The 16,840-nt window shown below is 44.6% G+C and overlaps 1 protein-coding gene across 12 annotated transcripts in view; it reads right to left on the bottom strand.

The window, feature by feature from the left end:
* The window catches only part of Wdr33 (WD repeat domain 33), a 99,503-nt gene continuing 82,663 nt past the window's right edge, over window positions 1-16,840 (bottom strand). For 11 of the 12 annotated variants that reach the window (XM_023561101.2, XM_063258803.1, XM_063258802.1 and 8 more), the window contains 8 exons: window positions 16,423-16,575; window positions 14,703-15,791; window positions 12,077-12,185; window positions 8,470-8,908; window positions 3,300-3,463; window positions 3,120-3,212; window positions 2,280-2,495; window positions 1-634 (listed from right to left, as the gene is read on the bottom strand). In XM_023561101.2, the coding sequence (XP_023416869.2) occupies window positions 405-634; window positions 2,280-2,495; window positions 3,120-3,212; window positions 3,300-3,463; window positions 8,470-8,908; window positions 12,077-12,185; window positions 14,703-15,791; window positions 16,423-16,575 (2,493 nt within the window). In that variant the 3' untranslated portion in view covers window positions 1-404. The remainder of the gene's footprint in view (window positions 635-2,279; window positions 2,496-3,119; window positions 3,213-3,299; window positions 3,464-8,469; window positions 8,909-12,076; window positions 12,186-14,702; window positions 15,792-16,422; window positions 16,576-16,840) is intronic. The other variant, XM_063258811.1, reaches the window with a different exon arrangement.

Here is a 16,840-nt window from a genome sequence, read left to right as displayed (position 1 = left end):
TTTCTGTTAATTCTTGCGTAAATCACATTCTGTATTCATACAAAAACAACTTACTGTTTTTTTCTGACAAACTGTACATATAGAAACAAGTTTCCAATTGGACATGAACTTAAGGAGGTGCTCCATGTCTCGGGACACTTAAAAAAAAAAAAAGATTCCAGCTTGTATCTTCACAAAACAACATGGGAGTCGGGCAGGGAGGGTAGACAGGACGAAAGGTGGTCAGCTACTCAGGGCAGCCGGCGGCAGTCTCTTCATCTTGAAGATATTCTCAGGAACTTGGAGACACAGCTGCCCCAGAGTTCAGAGCTACAGTGGTACACACTTCCTTGTGTTTGCTTGTAAAGTCCACAAGAAGTTCTTAAATACTGTCCAGAGAGGCTAAAAGTTACTCGGCCCTGCTTCTACCGACCCCGTCCACCACCCCGTGAAGTGCCTCGCCTTGGTGGGCCAGAGTTCATGTTACTCCCTCTACCCCAGTTACTGCCACTCCGGCCCCCTCGAGAGGTGGTGCCACTGCCTGGAGGGCCCCCAAAAGGTTCATCTCTGTGATATCCATCATGGTGGTCTCCATCCAAGGAGCTGGAACGCCCAGATTTTGGCACTCTCTGGGATGGTCCTGGGCCCCCTCGGCCTGAAATAAAACATTTCACAACAGACTTGTATCAGATTGTCAATAATTCTCATTCTAAACTTGCACTCTGGTAAAGTGGATCACTTCTGGGAGAGGCTAAGACCAGCCATGTATTCTGAGCAACCCTGGGTGTGACTGCCCCTGGCTCTCATCTCACTGTCATACTGGCCTGCAGTCCTGAGCACCAACTGGATCACAGTCTCAGGGCTGTGTGACAGACACCAGAAAGCTGAGAGAAGCACTAGGCACTCTTGGGAACAGCCAAGCTGGGTCACCTCCACACTACACAAAGTATCCTTTCATTCTCCTAAGCTATCAGGGGAGTAAAGCACTGACCTGAAAGCAACCTGGACATACAAACCACTGCTGATGTGAAGGCCAAGTACTCAGCTAGGATCAATGTTTACTGTCATTACAGTGTGCCCTTTGACTTCCCTTTACATACTTAAGTGAAACAGTTCTTGAAAAAAACACAAAAACAAAACCTAGCTTTTAGAACTATTTCTCTCAGACATGGCTTGTTTTCACAAATGGACAAATAATGTAGGTGTTATTAAAATTCTACCTTTTAAAATTTTTTCTCAAGAGAAAATTTTTTCTCATGAAATGACAGTATTTTGCTACATCTCCCATCATGTGCTCTCAGGACAATATGCCACCTTTACTTTGTCTTAGATTTTCTGAGTGAAGGTTGGATCTAAGTAAGAGGAGGAAATGAGCCAAACACCTTGGCTTTGTATCTTATAGAGCAGTTTGGGCAAGCCTAAGCAGTGAGATCTCATGAAACTAGCATGTCGGCTCCACGGCCACAAATGTGTGACTAGGCCACAGTAGGTGTCTCATTGCCCATGAAGTCATTCAAGATCACAGCACACTGAAAAGGCCGCTTAGGTGGGAGTCTACTGGAAATTGGTGAGTAGTTCCTTAAAGTTTTACTCTGAGGAGAACCAAAAGGCAGCCATAAGCAAGGGAGATACTGGGAGCAGAATGTGAGTTGAGACACACAGCAGGTGTCTTTCCAGGAGTCCTAAGCCTACCAAAAGCCACTACCCAGCTATCCCAAGACCAGACTTAGAAGTCCGCCTCCAGTGGCTGCCATACCTACTAGCTGGAAGTCAGTGCCACCTTTAATAAAATAAAGATTAACAGTTTCATGTTGTAGACATAATCCACTGTCTTCCCCAGGAAACTACCTGGCAGATCATGTTCTGCAAAGGCTTGTAACTATGGACAAAGCACTGTTCCTTCAGCCCAGAATGAAAAAGCAACACTAGGTGAGGACAATGGTTCTGCTCCACTCAGGACACCCTGAAGGGCTCTGAGTGGCTGTTAGTGGAGGCCACAGCTGTCAATCAGATCAGGAATCTCTGGAGCACAAGCCTGGCAGAGGGTCATAGCCCCTTTGCAAAAAGCTAGAGTGGAAACCCTGAGATTGCTGAAGTGGCTGGAGACTGTGGGGCTAAACTTGCAGTCACTGGGTGCTACTACCGCCTAGCTGGGATACAGACCCAAACAAAATGCATTCATACATGCTTAGGAGCATGTGGCTCTGTACAGCCCACATTCTAGAGAACAGAACATGCAACAGACACTGGCAAGGCTTCTCGAAGCTCCTGCATCTCTGAGCCCAGTGCTCTGCTCATACCTTTGCCTCCTCGCTCTTCTGAAGGGCCCCCAGGCGCCTCCATCTCCCTGTGCTCAGAAGTGCCTGGCCCGTCATGCCAGGGGCGCTTTCGAGGTGGCAGAGATGCCATGTCCATGCCCTGGAGGGAAGAAGAGCGCTCTCTGCTGGCTGGGGAATGACCATCGTGAGGGGGATGATCAGGGCGAGGAGCCTCTCGGAAATGTTCATGACCTGGCCCTGAAACAAGAACCAAGATCCACACAGCTAAGCATCTGATAATGTCAGTTCGGCAAAGTACAATGCAACCAAAAGCAGGTGCAAATCATGCCACTGAGAAGATGGAGCAATCTGAGAATCACCATTCACTCAAGCAGAAAACATCTGCTTGGCCAGGTATATATAAATACATACGTGGAGGCTCAAGGCCAAGATTAGAAATAAACATACCTCCTAGAGTAAGAGGTGGCAGGTTTAGCCTAGAGAATTAGTTCTCAGAAGTCCTTAAAGTCTTAGAAATTATTGAGGACCCCAAAGATACTCCATTGATGAATTTTACTAATATTTATAGTATAAGCAATTTAGACAATTTTAATGAATTTATTTTCTAAAAACAAGACAGTTCAGTGAAAAGAGTGATACTATCTTACTTAGAAGAAATCTTTTTCCTGTCTGGCTTTAGAGAAAAAAAATTTTATATTTCTTCAAGTGGGGTCTGACACTACGGTGAAAGGATCAAAACACAACCCAGCCTCTGTGGAAAGATAAGGTGGAAAAGATGGCATACTGGCTACTAGGGCCCAACTTGGTGAATGCTGGCCTACTGTCACCTTCCCCACACAGCAGATGCTGCCCCTTCCTTGCCTGGCTCACGGTTTCCGTCCCAGGAGTCTGGCTTCCGCCCTCCTTCGAAGCGTGGGAACTCATCAGGAGTAGGCAGTAAACCCTTCCTTCCCCCTGCAAAGCAGAACGAACAACACTGACTCACAGACTGCTCAGTTGTGCTCACAGCCACCTGCCCCTCCAGATCTTGGAGCTGCTTACCTCTTGGAGTGCCGCGACCTCGACCTCTGAGATCTCGACCTCGGGCTGCTTCATCAGAAGTATCAAAACTCTCCTCTGGGCCAAAGTCCTCAGGTCCAGGGAAACCATCCCTTCCTCTAGGGGGAGCACGGCCCTCATGCCTTGGAGGGGCTCCTCTTCGGAAGCTATATAAAGAAAAAAAATCAGTTGGGGATGTGCATTCATGAGTTTGATCCCCAGTACAAAAAAAAAAAAAAAAAAAAGAAAGAAAAGAAAAATCAGTGTCCACTTCCTGTGATACCTGCATCTGTCAGCATCAAGCAAACACATAGGAGAAGCTATGATACAATGTCCCTGGTGAGTAAAGCAAAACATAAAGCTATATATTTTTCAAAGTATCCATTTCACAGTCAATATCAGAGGCCAAAACAGACAAGAAGAAAACAAACAGGAAAGTGAAGTTATTTTAAATTGCTTTTCCACTTTTAGGAATAATAATAGCAGCAAACACCTTTTAAATGATTAGTATCATGTTCTCCATATATTATTTTTGTTTCATCTCCTCCTTTCCACTATCATCTGACACTGATACTATTAACTCTGTGAGTTCCAATGAAGCCCAGAGAGCTGAATTCACTATGGTACATGTAGGAAGGGTGGGTTGTGCTTTGAATTTAGGCTTGATATTCAGCCCAGGCTCCCCCCCCCCCACTGGACCAATAAGAATAATAGCCCAGGCTCTTTATCACTGCTTTCCAATACCTTAATTATCATCTACATTTTTTTTTTTTTTTTTTGGATGACCTTTACTGTTTAAACGGTCAGGAAAAAGGAGATACATACCATGCACTGGCTTTGTTTTGGGGTATGTGTCTGCACCTGCCCTGCCTTGCCCACAGCTTCCTCATAGGATAGGCATAAAGCAGCCACCAAGCACACTTCCACGCCCTTCTCCTGGGGCCCCTGGCATGCAGGTCACCTGGCTTGCAGCAGCCCACTCACTGGCTGGCTAACAACCTGGTGCCCTGGCCAGAGACCACATCTCTTCCTCAGATATTTGGGAACAGTAAGGCTAAGTTGGCTGGGAGTATTGCTGAAGCCGGGAGATACCAAGAAAGCCTGTAGGGAAGCAAAGTGACCTACAAGCAGAAAAGGATATGAATGTACATAGAAGAGAACACCTCAGCTTGCCCCTCATGTGTGGCCTCTTCTAGCCAGGCCTCCACCCTTCCCTGAGCTTCCACACCTTTCACTCTGACCTTTTACTGTGAAGTACTCACACCTGCAGTAATGCTGGAAGGACAGCACCACGAACACACATGGACCCTTCCCCCATTCACCACATTCACTGTATCGTATTTTCTCTATCCATTTACTTAAAAATCACTTCTGAACTCTAGAGATGACAAACATGATGCTTCACTTTTCAATGCTTCCATATGTTCCTTCTAAAAGCAAAGACTTTCTGCTATATAACATGGTATCATTTTTAGTGACGTTTAATACCCAGGCCAACTGTAATTTCCTCAACTGCCCCCAAACATCCCCCAGAATGGGTGTTTTGTTTCATTTTGTTTTGTTTTGCTTTGCTTTGTTTTGTTTGAGACAGGGTCTCATTACATAGTTCAAGGTGGCCTGGAGCTCACTATATAGTCCAGGCTGGACTCAAACTCACAGTGATCTTCCTGCCTCAGCCTCCTGGGAGCTGTTATTACTCAAGCCTGGCAGTTGTTTTTTAACTGAATTTATGACTACACATGGTTATCAAGCAGCGATTTAGTCTGCTTTAATCAAGAACAGTTCCCCCTCTCCTACACAGTACTTTGTCTTGGATGATCTGGATGTTATGAAGAGACTATCAAGATATTTCTAGGCTATCTATCACCCAGTTCAAATGTACCTCATTATACAGGGTAAATATTTTGGCAAGAATATCCTAGTCCTACTCAGAATGCCAGGTACCAATGATGCAAAGGTACATTTCCTCCTTTGCAGCTGAGAAGCAATCTATGGGTGACCCTGCCTCCCCAATAGTTCACTCCTCAGAGGTCTCAACACACTGCTGACCCTGGCCTACATCAGCCGTGACACTAACCACTCACTAAGGTGTTCTAATTCCACCATTCCTCCTATAGTCATGGGGCACTCGTCTGTGACAGAGATCCCAGGGTCTTATACATTTGAGGCAAATGTTTTACTACTGTGCTACACACCCGCCCCTTTTAAAATTTTAATACAAGAGCTCCTTGTCTAGGTTGGCCTCAAACTTGAGATCCTCCTGCCTCAGCCTCCTGAGAAGCTGGCATTACAAGAATGAGCCTCTGTGCCTAGTGTTAGGTCTATTTTTAATAATCTTTTTGGTCCTGAGGTAACTTAATTTGAGTCATGTTTCCTGTAAATAGCATGGGTGTGCTCAAGACACTAGCTGAACTAATGAGTCAAGGGCAGGGTGGAACTGGCCAAGAGGTAAAGGTAGGTAGGCCAGGATGAATTCAGCAGGAAGCACTGTTGCCCTGAAAGACAGTAGGTCTCCTCTTTTGTTCAAGCTTCACTGTATCACTGTACTAGGTACAAAGGGATGCAAAGAATCTAATTTCCCTCATTAGAAAACACCACTTGTTACGAACTGTTTGTGTCCCCTCCTATCCTTCATACTGAAGCTCCTCACCTGACTGGGATGGTACTGCCTTGGGGCTGCTTAGGGCTGTATGAAGCCCTGAGAGAACGCTCTCCTGAGATTTAGGACCCTTAGAAGAGGCACAAGAGAGCACTCTCCCATCCCACAGTGTGAGGGCACAGAGAAAAGGCTGCAAGTCAGGGAAGGTCCTCACCAGAAACCAAACCAATCCTCAGTCTAGGACTTCCAGCCTGCATCTGTGGTATTTTGTTACAGTAGCCCAAGCAAACTAATAATACACCTTCTAAGAGACTGATCCTTCTCTAATTCCTCCCCCATTTAACAGGTCCTTTACTGAACAGTTATGGCCTATCTACAGAATACTGCCATTGTGCTCTAGATCTGAGGAGACAATAAGGAGTCAGCATGTCCCCCACTTAAATAGGCCATAAAGAAAAAAACACACCCTGTATCTACAGCTGTAGAGTCAACCAACCATGCACTGAAAATGCTTTTTATTAATTGTGTCTATACTGAACATTCAGACTTCTTTTTCTTGTCATTAGGTATTATAAGTTGTCTACAGATGACTAAAGTTGACAGCAGAAAGTCAAGTTTTTATCAGGGACCTGGGCATATATGGATTTGGTGTGTGTAACCCCTCAAATACCAATGGCCAACCATGCATTATGTCAAGCAAGGCTCAGTGCTATGAAGATATGTACTGCCAGACAAGAAGAAAGCTCTGACCAGAGTGAACCACAGTGAACTGGGACTCTTTCTGGACCCCAAGGAAGAGTGGCCTTGGGGACTAGATCTAGTCCTTGGCGCATTTCTCACATCACAGTCTCCTGGTTACCATGAGTTGAGCAGCTTTCCTTCACCATGCCCTTCTACCATGACGTTTCTGCTTTGAAATTAGGTGACCATGGACTAAACCTCAGAATCCATGAGCCACAATAAACTTCTCCCCTTAAATTGTAGAGGTCACATATTTCAACCCAACATAATGAAAGCTGGCTGATTTCCCCCCAAATATCTGATTCTCTTAGCTCTTGCTATTTCACCCTCCCTGACCATAGTGTCAGCCATTCTTTTTGGATAAATCCTTCAAGAATGCAGACAGCCAACTCTACCCCTGCACTGTACCATGTACAGGGTAGCAAAAAATGTGATGAGAAGACAAAGGAAGAAATGCCTGAGGGGCAATCCACTAGGAGTGCTAGGCTCAGGGCCTGAAGCCTCAATATGGAGACTAGTTACAAGACTCAGAAAGTCAAGATGCAGCTGATTGTCTAATCTCTGTCCAGAGGACATGAATAGTTAACATCTAGCGCACAGATTTCTTGTATCAATCAAATGATGTGACAGCATCTGGTGCAGATGAAGTTATCATTGTTAATTACTAAGTCTCACTCAAGATTATAGTGTAGATGTAACTTGAGATCATACTTATAAGTGAAACAAATCAGACTTGCCTGTGTAAACATCACAGTCTCCCTAGTATGAAAAACTGAAAGAGTAAATAAAATCCAAAATGTACAATAGATATTATAAAAGAGAAAGGGAAAGAAAGTGCTCAAAAAGAAACAACTGGGATAGGGGAAAGGACAAAAGAAAGAAGGGAAAAGACTATCTATCTATCTAGCTACATGATAGATAACCATACTAATTTGTGCTAGTTCATCAAAAAGAATGGTTTGCGTTCATTGTTTGATCATTTTTTCCATGCCTATATCTTGTAATCTGAACAACTACTTTGACGATAACATTATACAATATATTAATCATTGTTAATCTATTATTTGGTTTTGAAGTTCCGTATTTTTTTGTCCTTTTTTGTTAAAAAAAAAGGGGGGGCCCACGGATTTAGCTCAGTGGTATAAGTGCCTGTTTGGCAAACACGAGGTCATGAGTTCAATCCCCAGTATCCAAAAAAAAAAAAAGTTATGGATGTGGTGCTGCTCACGTGCAATCCCAGAACTTGGGAGGATTGCTTGGAATCAAGTGCTGCAATCCCAGCACTTGAGAAGGATCCTACAAATTCAAGGCCAGTCTGAGATACATAATGAGGCTCTACTATCTCAAAACAAAAAAAGCTTAAACTTTTATTTTGCTTGGGAGCATTAAAGGAATACAAGATATATGAAGAACAGGAATTGATAAAATTTTTTGTTTTCATGTAAATTTAACAAGACTTCCAGTTCAAGCTGATTTTATTACTTTCTTAGGTAATTACACACAAACTATATCTATTTTACAACCCTTTTACTAGTCATTTAGATATCTTGCTTCTATTTTCATCACTTAATCAAAGAGAACCTAAAAATACCTAATCCCCAAGACTTTCTCATCACCCCTTTAAAAGAACCACAAAACAAGAAAGATTTCTAAATTGCAAAAAAACCCATAAAGTATAACTTTGTTTAAAGACTAAATAAAACAACCTACCAAGGACAGGACCAACAACGACACAGGGAGCCCCCCTACCCAGCAAACTAGGAAAGAGATCTGTGAGAGCACAAACAAAGAGTCCCAGGGAAGGCATGAGGGAGTGGCACAACAATAGCCCACCTTTCTTCTCTACGCCCTCGGAACCGTGGGTCCTCAGGATCCCGGGGAAACCGCTCATCTCCAGGTCTACGGCCTTCCCATGCCCCAGGAGGGCCCCGGGCAGCACCCCGACTGTCTCCCTCGCTGAACTCCCTGTGGTCAGGAGGAAAGGGAGGTCCAGGGCCCCCTCGCCTCCACTTCTCTTCCTGTGGCAAAGGACCTCCTCGTCCTTCAAATTCACGTAACCGGTGGCCAAAGCGCTTGTCAGGGTGGAAGTCCTCTGGTCTGTTGAAGTCATCAGGGAAGTCTGGATGAGGGCCCCGCCTGTCAGGGGGACCCCTACAGTCCTGGCCACCGCGGAAAGGGCCCCTCTCAGGCCCATGCTCAGGGCCACCACTCTGCTCATGTCGCCTCTCTGCCATTGTGCCCAGGTGATGGTTAGGAGGGCCTCGGGAGTCACCTAAAAGAAACAAAGCTGACCATTACCCTGGCTTCCAAGAAGTGGAAGTGCAGGTCTCTGCTGAGTCTGTGTCTCAGAACACTCTTCCTCGGAATGCTTTCCATCCTTCGGTTCTCAGCACACTTACAAAGCAGACGTCCCTGGAGCATCGTATCATGGGGAAGCCAGGGCTCTGGCTGTGTGTCTGTTTCCTTCCTAACCTGATCCCCAATAAATTTCTTAGTAACTTGACCCCAGAGAAACTACTGATGCCACATAAAGTCAGCAGTGTCTGCTTCCTCATGTATTCTAGAAACTGCCTATCACTAGATTCCTGTGTAAGAATGGACTTCCTTTTTCCGTGGCTCTTCTCTTGTGACTTCATTAGGGTTGTGGGCTTCCCACAGGAAAGCACCACTGTGGAACAGATGGTGGCACACCAGCAATTCACCGGTGCCTATGAAGGCTGTGCAAGCCTACACTGCACCACCTGCACTGCTGCTCCTTTAATTCCTGGCTTGCTTATTTCATCCCTTTATTCCCATGAAAGTCTGCAGCACACTATTCTATAAGGAACCAGGGGCCCTCCAGGGCCTTCATTTCCGGATTTGTATACCTTTTCTGCTCCTTTACAGGAATGGGGTCTCACATTATCACCTTTCTTTGCAGTCTACATTGGAATTCCACTAAAGATTTTTTAGAATATTTGAATATATGTAATAAGCTCAAAGCATCTGGGCTAAGGTTATATATAGCCTAGTGGTACAGCTTGCCTACCATGAACCAGGCCCTATGTTTCAACCCCAGAACCACAAAAGAAAAGGAGACAGGCACTGAATACAAGGAGGAAGAGGCCAATGAAATCTGTACGGTTAATGCCATCTAACTCTGAACTCAGATGGGACTGTTTTCCCCAGCCACTGAGCTAGCTACTGTGGCACTATCTTCTATCAACATACAATTTAAACATTTTTAAAAAGGAGGTAGCCAAGGAACACTGTTGCTTCTAAAGCAGCTAAGCTTTTTAAATGAAATCCTTCCACTTGTCTGGCTCGGGCCTTCTACTGGTATTCCTGGCAGTCCAACAAGCCTTTGATGTTCCATGCTCAGCCTTAATTCTTTTTTTTTTTTTTGGTCTTTTTCGTTTTTATTGGTACCGGGGATCAAACTCATGAATGCCTGCTTGCAAAACAGGTGCTTATGCCGCTGAGCTAAATCCCCAGCCTCAGCCTTAATTCTTACCTCCCCAACATCCCTCCTCCTTCTCATGTTTGTCTGTGTCTTTTGGCTATTTCAAGTCCTCCTCACCATTTGATATGGAGAGCTTAGAAAACTCGGATAGAAATATACCATTATAAAGAATGCCTCTTGAATCTGTTGTCCCTTCTGTCTCCTCACTGCTTTGCTGTGAAAAAAGCCCCTTCTACACGACTCCTTGTCATCCACTTGGCAAACAAACATGCTAGATCCATTTCCCCTGAGCAGGTGGATTGCTCACTTCACTGTGTGTCCCTGTAGCTAAAGATTCTGACTTCAATGCTGCCTAAGCCTCATGAAATCCCAGACATAGCCAATCTTGGACCTGAGGCATCCATCTGCATACTCACGGACATTACTCCTCCCATTACCTCTATCTGTTTAAAAGTACCCTGCTCTTCCAAGGAAAGAAACCCACCACTAAAAATTAGTAGCAATGTGGCCACTGATGATGGGGCAGCGGCAGCAGTTAATCCAGTGGGGGATGGCAGGGCCACTTTCTCGGCTCTCCCTTCTCCCTTTGGTCCCTGGGAGGAGAAAGAGAGAAAAAGAAAAGGAGAGAGAAAAAAGGGCATAGAGAAAAGGAGAAGAGCAAGAAGGAGAGGGTAACAGGTGAGACAGACACAGGGCAGGGAGAGGAAGAGAGATGGCTCTCAGTTCGATGACAGTACTTTGTAGGTCAAACTCTTTCTCCCTTAGGGTCCACCAAAAGCTTCAAGAAGGTCCTTGGTGCTCTCTTTAAATCCTTGCAGGCCACTTTCTTTCCCTCTGCTACCACATCCATATAATGGGACAGGAAAATATACTGTTTATTTCCTTGACCTTGCCCCTTTCCTCCTATTATCTCACATAAGTAAAAGCTTTAAACTTCCAAAGTCCCAGGGCTATAAATGCTAACAAGGATATTCTTTTCTTTTTCTTTTTCTTTTTTTTTTTTTGAGGCAGAGTCTCATTATGTAGTGCAGGCTGGCGTTGAACTTGCTTATGTAGCCTAGGATACCATCAAACTCATGGCACTCCTTCTGCCTCATCCTCCCGAGTGCTGGGAGGACAGGCATGGATAAGGACTTTCTTACCCTGATAAAATGAGAAAAAGGCCCTAACATGTACTACACAATGGCATGGGCTTAGCCAGTAGAAATTCAGTTCTAGGAAATACAGTCTCCACAGTCAGATGAACTGATCTGTGACTTCTCTCTAGGAAACACTTCGTCTCCTAATTCCTCTTCATCCGCACTCCCAGTGTCCTCTCTAACTCCTGGCCCAGTAAGGTGCCGGCTCCCACATTTCTGCTCCAGCTCTGCACACAGTGTGCCAGCACTCAACATTGCAGCCCAACCAAAGTCTCCAGTGCTCAGCCTGGCTTCCTTCAACTCTTAGGATTAATTCTTTGACTTCCAAATATGCCCACTACTAAATGCTGACAAATCTCATCTCTTCATTTTTCACAGTATCAATATGTGGCACCACATGCCAGTACATTCTTTTCAAATGGTGCAGAACAATATAAATCCCTAAAGAATTTGATCTGATACAACCTGGGGGGACAAGGGAGTAAAAGCAAAAACAGCTGAAATTCTAATTCTTTTACTCTGTCAAAAAAATGTAAGCAGTAACAGCTCTACTGTTGCAACTGCCTCCCCTGAGCACAGAACCACCTCTGCTCCCAGTGAGAAGAACAAGGCAGCCAGCACACAGCAGCCAGGCCCTTCCAGGTGACATCAGGGCTAGTATCAGGCCGGGAGGCCCTGAAGTCCCCGAACTGGTCTCACTAAACATTCCTACAAAACTGGTGCAGCACAAAGCTATTACCTGCATGACTGCACCCTCACTACCCCGGGAGCCCCCCAGACAGTACTGGCAACACTACTGACTATAAGATGTACACAACAGGGACACAATCTGCACTCATTCAGCAGAGCAGACACTCACCTTTGTTGGGGCCAGGTCCTTGTCCAGGGTTTAGAGGGGGAATTCGGCCTTGTGCTCCCTGCTGCCCCAGGCCTGGAATCAGGGGTGGGGGGCCTGCACTCTGTCCTTCCTGAAACAGAGGTATTCAGAGAGTGGGTGTGAAATCACAGCTTGCGTTTCATGAATAACAACTATATTATAATGTGACAAGATAAAAACACTAGGTTGTCTTAATGCGTCCAGCACTGAATATTGACATCATAATAAAATTGTTCCTAAAATGGAGAAAAGGAGATATTTCTCTTGTCAAGAGTAAAAAGGAAACCCTTATATTTTAAACCTGCTAACAGGTTTAACAGGTTAAAGCCAGAACTTTTCTTATAACACCAAACGAGAACTCCTAGAAGAATAAAGGCCTGGAAAACTGCCACCAGAGCCAGGACTCCTCCCATGACAAGAAAGCAGCTGCCACTGGCTTCCCCTTCACCTCCCTCTGATCTCTGACTTCCAAGATCCTCTTCCTAAGCAACCTGCTGCTCATGCCACCCACCTGCAGCTTGTTTGATGTAAGCCTGCTGCTATAATCCTCACAATCTCAGCACTCAGGACCACAGCACTCAACTCCAGCTTTTCACTGGTCCTATCTGTGTTTTCATCTAGCTAGGTCTAAATGCTAATTTGCCATACTATCCAATGACTTTGGATTGGGTCTCTTGACAACCAAATATATAAATAAATAATCTTTTCTATGAAAACTACATTTACTGCAGTGACTAGACCTACCGTGAGGAGAGCAGTTTCAAAAATACCACTATTACAATTGCTTTCAGGTTCCTAACTAGCTATGCAAAGGAGTGGCCCTCACAGGAGCTATTCCTTGTGCCGTAGCAGCCCAACGCCAGTCAGTTCCTTACCTGCCCCTTTGTGTTCAGGACAGCTCTTAGCTACTTACAAATACCTAAAAACAACTTCACTACATTAAACCCATGCAAACAGCTGGTTTAAATAACTGGTCTGAGAGAGACTTAAAATGTGTCTCATATACATATATATACCAACCTCCCATGATGAATGTAATCATTAGGTACTACAAACATGTACTAATAAAAATAAAAATTTAAAAATCCAAAGTAATTGAGTAAATAATTGGCCTGGTCACAATGAAGAAAGTGACATTTCAGCATATAAGAAAGATGAACAAAGCCAAATTTGAGACCAGAAACCTCTACACATTGTCCAATCTTCAAATTCATTCTACCATTTTCTACAGATCAACTAAAAATTTACAACTATTATATTTTTCATGCATAAAATCTTCTATCATATGGAAAACGAGAAACACTATTGAATATTTGCAGAACCTGAGGCCTGGCCTCTTGAATCTGACATGTTCAAAATTACAGTCATAATATGACAGCTTAAAGTCATTATTTTTTTATCCTACTAAATGAAAACTGTTATTTACCACCAAGAAAATTATGCTGCAAATAAATATTACATATACATAAGTAAAATAAAGAATGCTTCATGTTACAGGGCCATTTAGGATGGCAATTCAAGATTTTATTTATTTTACCCTATATTCTAAAAAGTATCCAATAAAAATTTGAAACTGAAACACCACTGAGTTTTTCTTAGCTGGGACATTTGTAATTTTTGAATGACCTACTGAAGAACACTATCTAATTTACTTGTTTACTAGTTCTTTTGCTTCAGTAAACTACTTTTCTGATAGTTATCTTCAGATTACAGATTCTCAGTCAAACAGACTGTTTGATACATACAGATCTGTAACAGCCCTTCTCCCAGATACCAGAGTGTCTTTCAGTGACAATATAATGAGGTTCCCTTAGCTTTCTTGCTCACTTCCGGGCCACAACTCAGTTCAGAAATGAAACCCAGTTGTGCACAGCCCAACAGTGCTCTTCCAGGATAAGAACTTTAGAAATGTAGTGTGGAATAGAGCCAAACAGTAGTCAATCTCTTCATGTTCATAAAGTATTTTTGTAATTCAACCTACAACATTCCAAACTCTCATCACACCATCTCTCATGTTCAGTGCAGATGTAATAAAATAAAGAGTTCCTAAAGCAGGACTAAGGAAATGTCTACAAAAATATTCCTTCCTCCAAGTATTTTGGAATGCTCAATTTTGGAATCACAAACTCTTTAAAAGCATTCATTGAAATGAAAATTGTGGAGTACACAGTCGAAAATTTGTGAGTCAAATATTTTGTCACATCATCTTTAAAAGTAAAGCTGACTGTGAAGTCACAGGCACACGGGTTGCCAGCCAGGACATAGAACACTGGGCTACAAAGTCAAGGGTCCAGAAACGGGATCACAACAGCCTGAAGCACCCATGAAATATCATGTCCCTTCCTCAGAGTCACAGCTCTTTTGGAGCCCTGGGACCAACATAAACTGTATTTAATACTTTTTCTGGAAAAACTCTAAGTAAAGATTAATACTGAGATCAGATGGTGGTAGAGCTGAATTCTTGTCCCACTAATTTCTTCTTCAGCCAAAATGCTATCTTACATCACCATCACTCAAGAACTGCTTTTCACAGTTGTCAGCAGTACCACTTCGGCGCACAGTATATCTTCCCAATGTGTTAATCCTACAAGCTAGAAATAAATAATACCTGATTGAAGGGGGCCCGGGGCCCATCACCTAGCAGAGGTGTTTTCTGCTGCTGGAATGGTATTGGCCCTTGAGATGGATGCGGCCCTCTTGCCGGGTTCTGCTGTCCCTGAGGTCCAGGGGGGCCTTGCATGCCACCCTGGGGTGGAGGTCCCAAAGATCCCTGGGGCGGCCCCTGCTGACCTTGTGAGCCTGGAGGCCCTCGCAGTTCCTGGGGAGGGCCCAGCATTGATCCTTGGGGTGGAGGCCCCTGCATGCCCCGCATCTCCTGAGGACCTCGCATCTCCTGAGGGCCATGTCCCAGCAGTCCACTTGGAGGGTGAGGTCCTCTCATTTCTTGAGGTGGGTGGCCCATCATCATCCCTTGGGGACCAGGACCCTGATTCTCCCGGGGACCTGGAGGTCCCTGCATTCCTCTTGGATTCAATCCCATCAGAGGTCCCTGAGACACAGGACCTTGGATCCCTTGAGAGCCTGGCCCACCTTGGATCCCATGAGGATGAGGAGGTCCTTGCATTCCTCTAGGACCAGGTGGTCCCTGCATACCTTGAGTTCCAGGAGGCCCCTGTGGGCCCAAGTGGCCCTGAGGACCAGGTGGGCCTTGGGGGCCTAGGTGACCCTGTGGGCCAGGTGGACCCTGAGGACCCATATGACCTTGAGGACCAGAACTACCTTGTGGTCCAGGTGGCCCCTGAGGTCCCAAAGGACCATGAGGTCCAGGATGCCTCTGCATTCCTTGGGGTCCATGCATGTCCTGAGGCCGTGGCAGCCCCTGTGGCGGTCCTTGTGGCCCTTGTGGTCCCATGAATCCTTGTGGCCCCCCACCTCCCTGATGCAGTGGAGGACCTTGTGGTCCCATTTGTCCCTGAGGCCCAGGAGGTCTGAATTGTCCCTGTGGACCAGGAGGCCCCATTTGAGCCATATTCATTGGCATCTGCTGAGACGGATGGGGTTGTTGATAACCTTGAGGAATCTGAGACATTGGACCTTGTCCTGGAAAGGGCTGAGGTCCAAGGAGAGGGGTGCCAGATGAGGAAGGAGGCTGAATCTGCTCAGCTTGTTTCTGGGCAAGTCTTTCAATTTTAAGTTGCTGCAATGAAAGAAGAAAAGCTGTTGAATAAACAAGCTGGAGCCCTCAAAGATGACAATATTGCTATCACATATTGCTAAACATACTAACTGCTCAACCTCTCAATGTCTCAAAATTAACCACCATCCACTTATTATGCAAACATCCTAACAGGGTGCTCCTGACTACCAAAGTGCTGCCAGATTCCCTTCAGAAAGCTACTTTTAGTAAAGGGGAAAATGATAGGAAGGACTATTTATATCTTGTGTGGGGAAAGCCCAATTATTACGGTAATTTATCACTCTTAGTAGCTGTCATAGGTGGGAAAAACAGAAACAAGCCACCTACTAGCAGAAAAATTCTTCTACCTACAGATAAATAATCAACATTAAAACAACATTGGCTTTGGCTTTTCTACTGAAAATGTATACTAGGTATACACACTGCTCCACTGATCTGGTTGCAAAAGTCTAAGAAGGAGGATTCTATTAGAAATCAGCATACAACATATGGATGGGACTCTCAGAGGTTCAACAGATCAACCTGAGAGCCCCATCCCCTTCCCAAAGAGTAAGTACAATAAAAATGTCATTGCTGCTTCCTAAGATCACCTTCCACTCCACACGCCCCATTCCCCCTCTGCTCCACACACCTCCAAAAGCTGTGGGTTTGTATACTGCAAAGTGGCCATTTCTTGCTCAATTTCTGCTTGGGTTTTCTTCTTCTCTTCCAATTTAATGTCCTCTTTTCTGTCATTTAGTACCTCATTTGGAGCAGGAATTGGAACTTTGTTTTGCATCCAAGCCTTAGAAAAAAAGAGAATATTAAAATAAAGATAATGATAGGGGAAAGTCATCCATCAGTGTCATCTAGTCAGTCCAACTTGCTAAACTCCTAATGGCAATTCTTTGTTTTTTAATTTTTTTTATCTTTGAGACAGGGTCTCACTATGCAACTCAGGCTGGCCTTGGGTTAACTTTGTAGCCCAGAGTGGACTTGAACTTGCAAACAATTCTCCTGTCTCAGCCTCCCAAGTACTGGGATTACGGGAATACACCACCATGCCCGGC

This window comes from Cavia porcellus, unplaced genomic scaffold, assembly GCF_034190915.1.
Source record: "Cavia porcellus strain 051 isolate PalLab524CR breed Dunkin Hartley unplaced genomic scaffold, mCavPor4.1 scaffold_12, whole genome shotgun sequence".
Classification (NCBI taxonomy): domain Eukaryota; kingdom Metazoa; phylum Chordata; class Mammalia; order Rodentia; family Caviidae; genus Cavia; species Cavia porcellus.
This window is presented reverse-complemented; position numbering and strand designations above follow the sequence as displayed.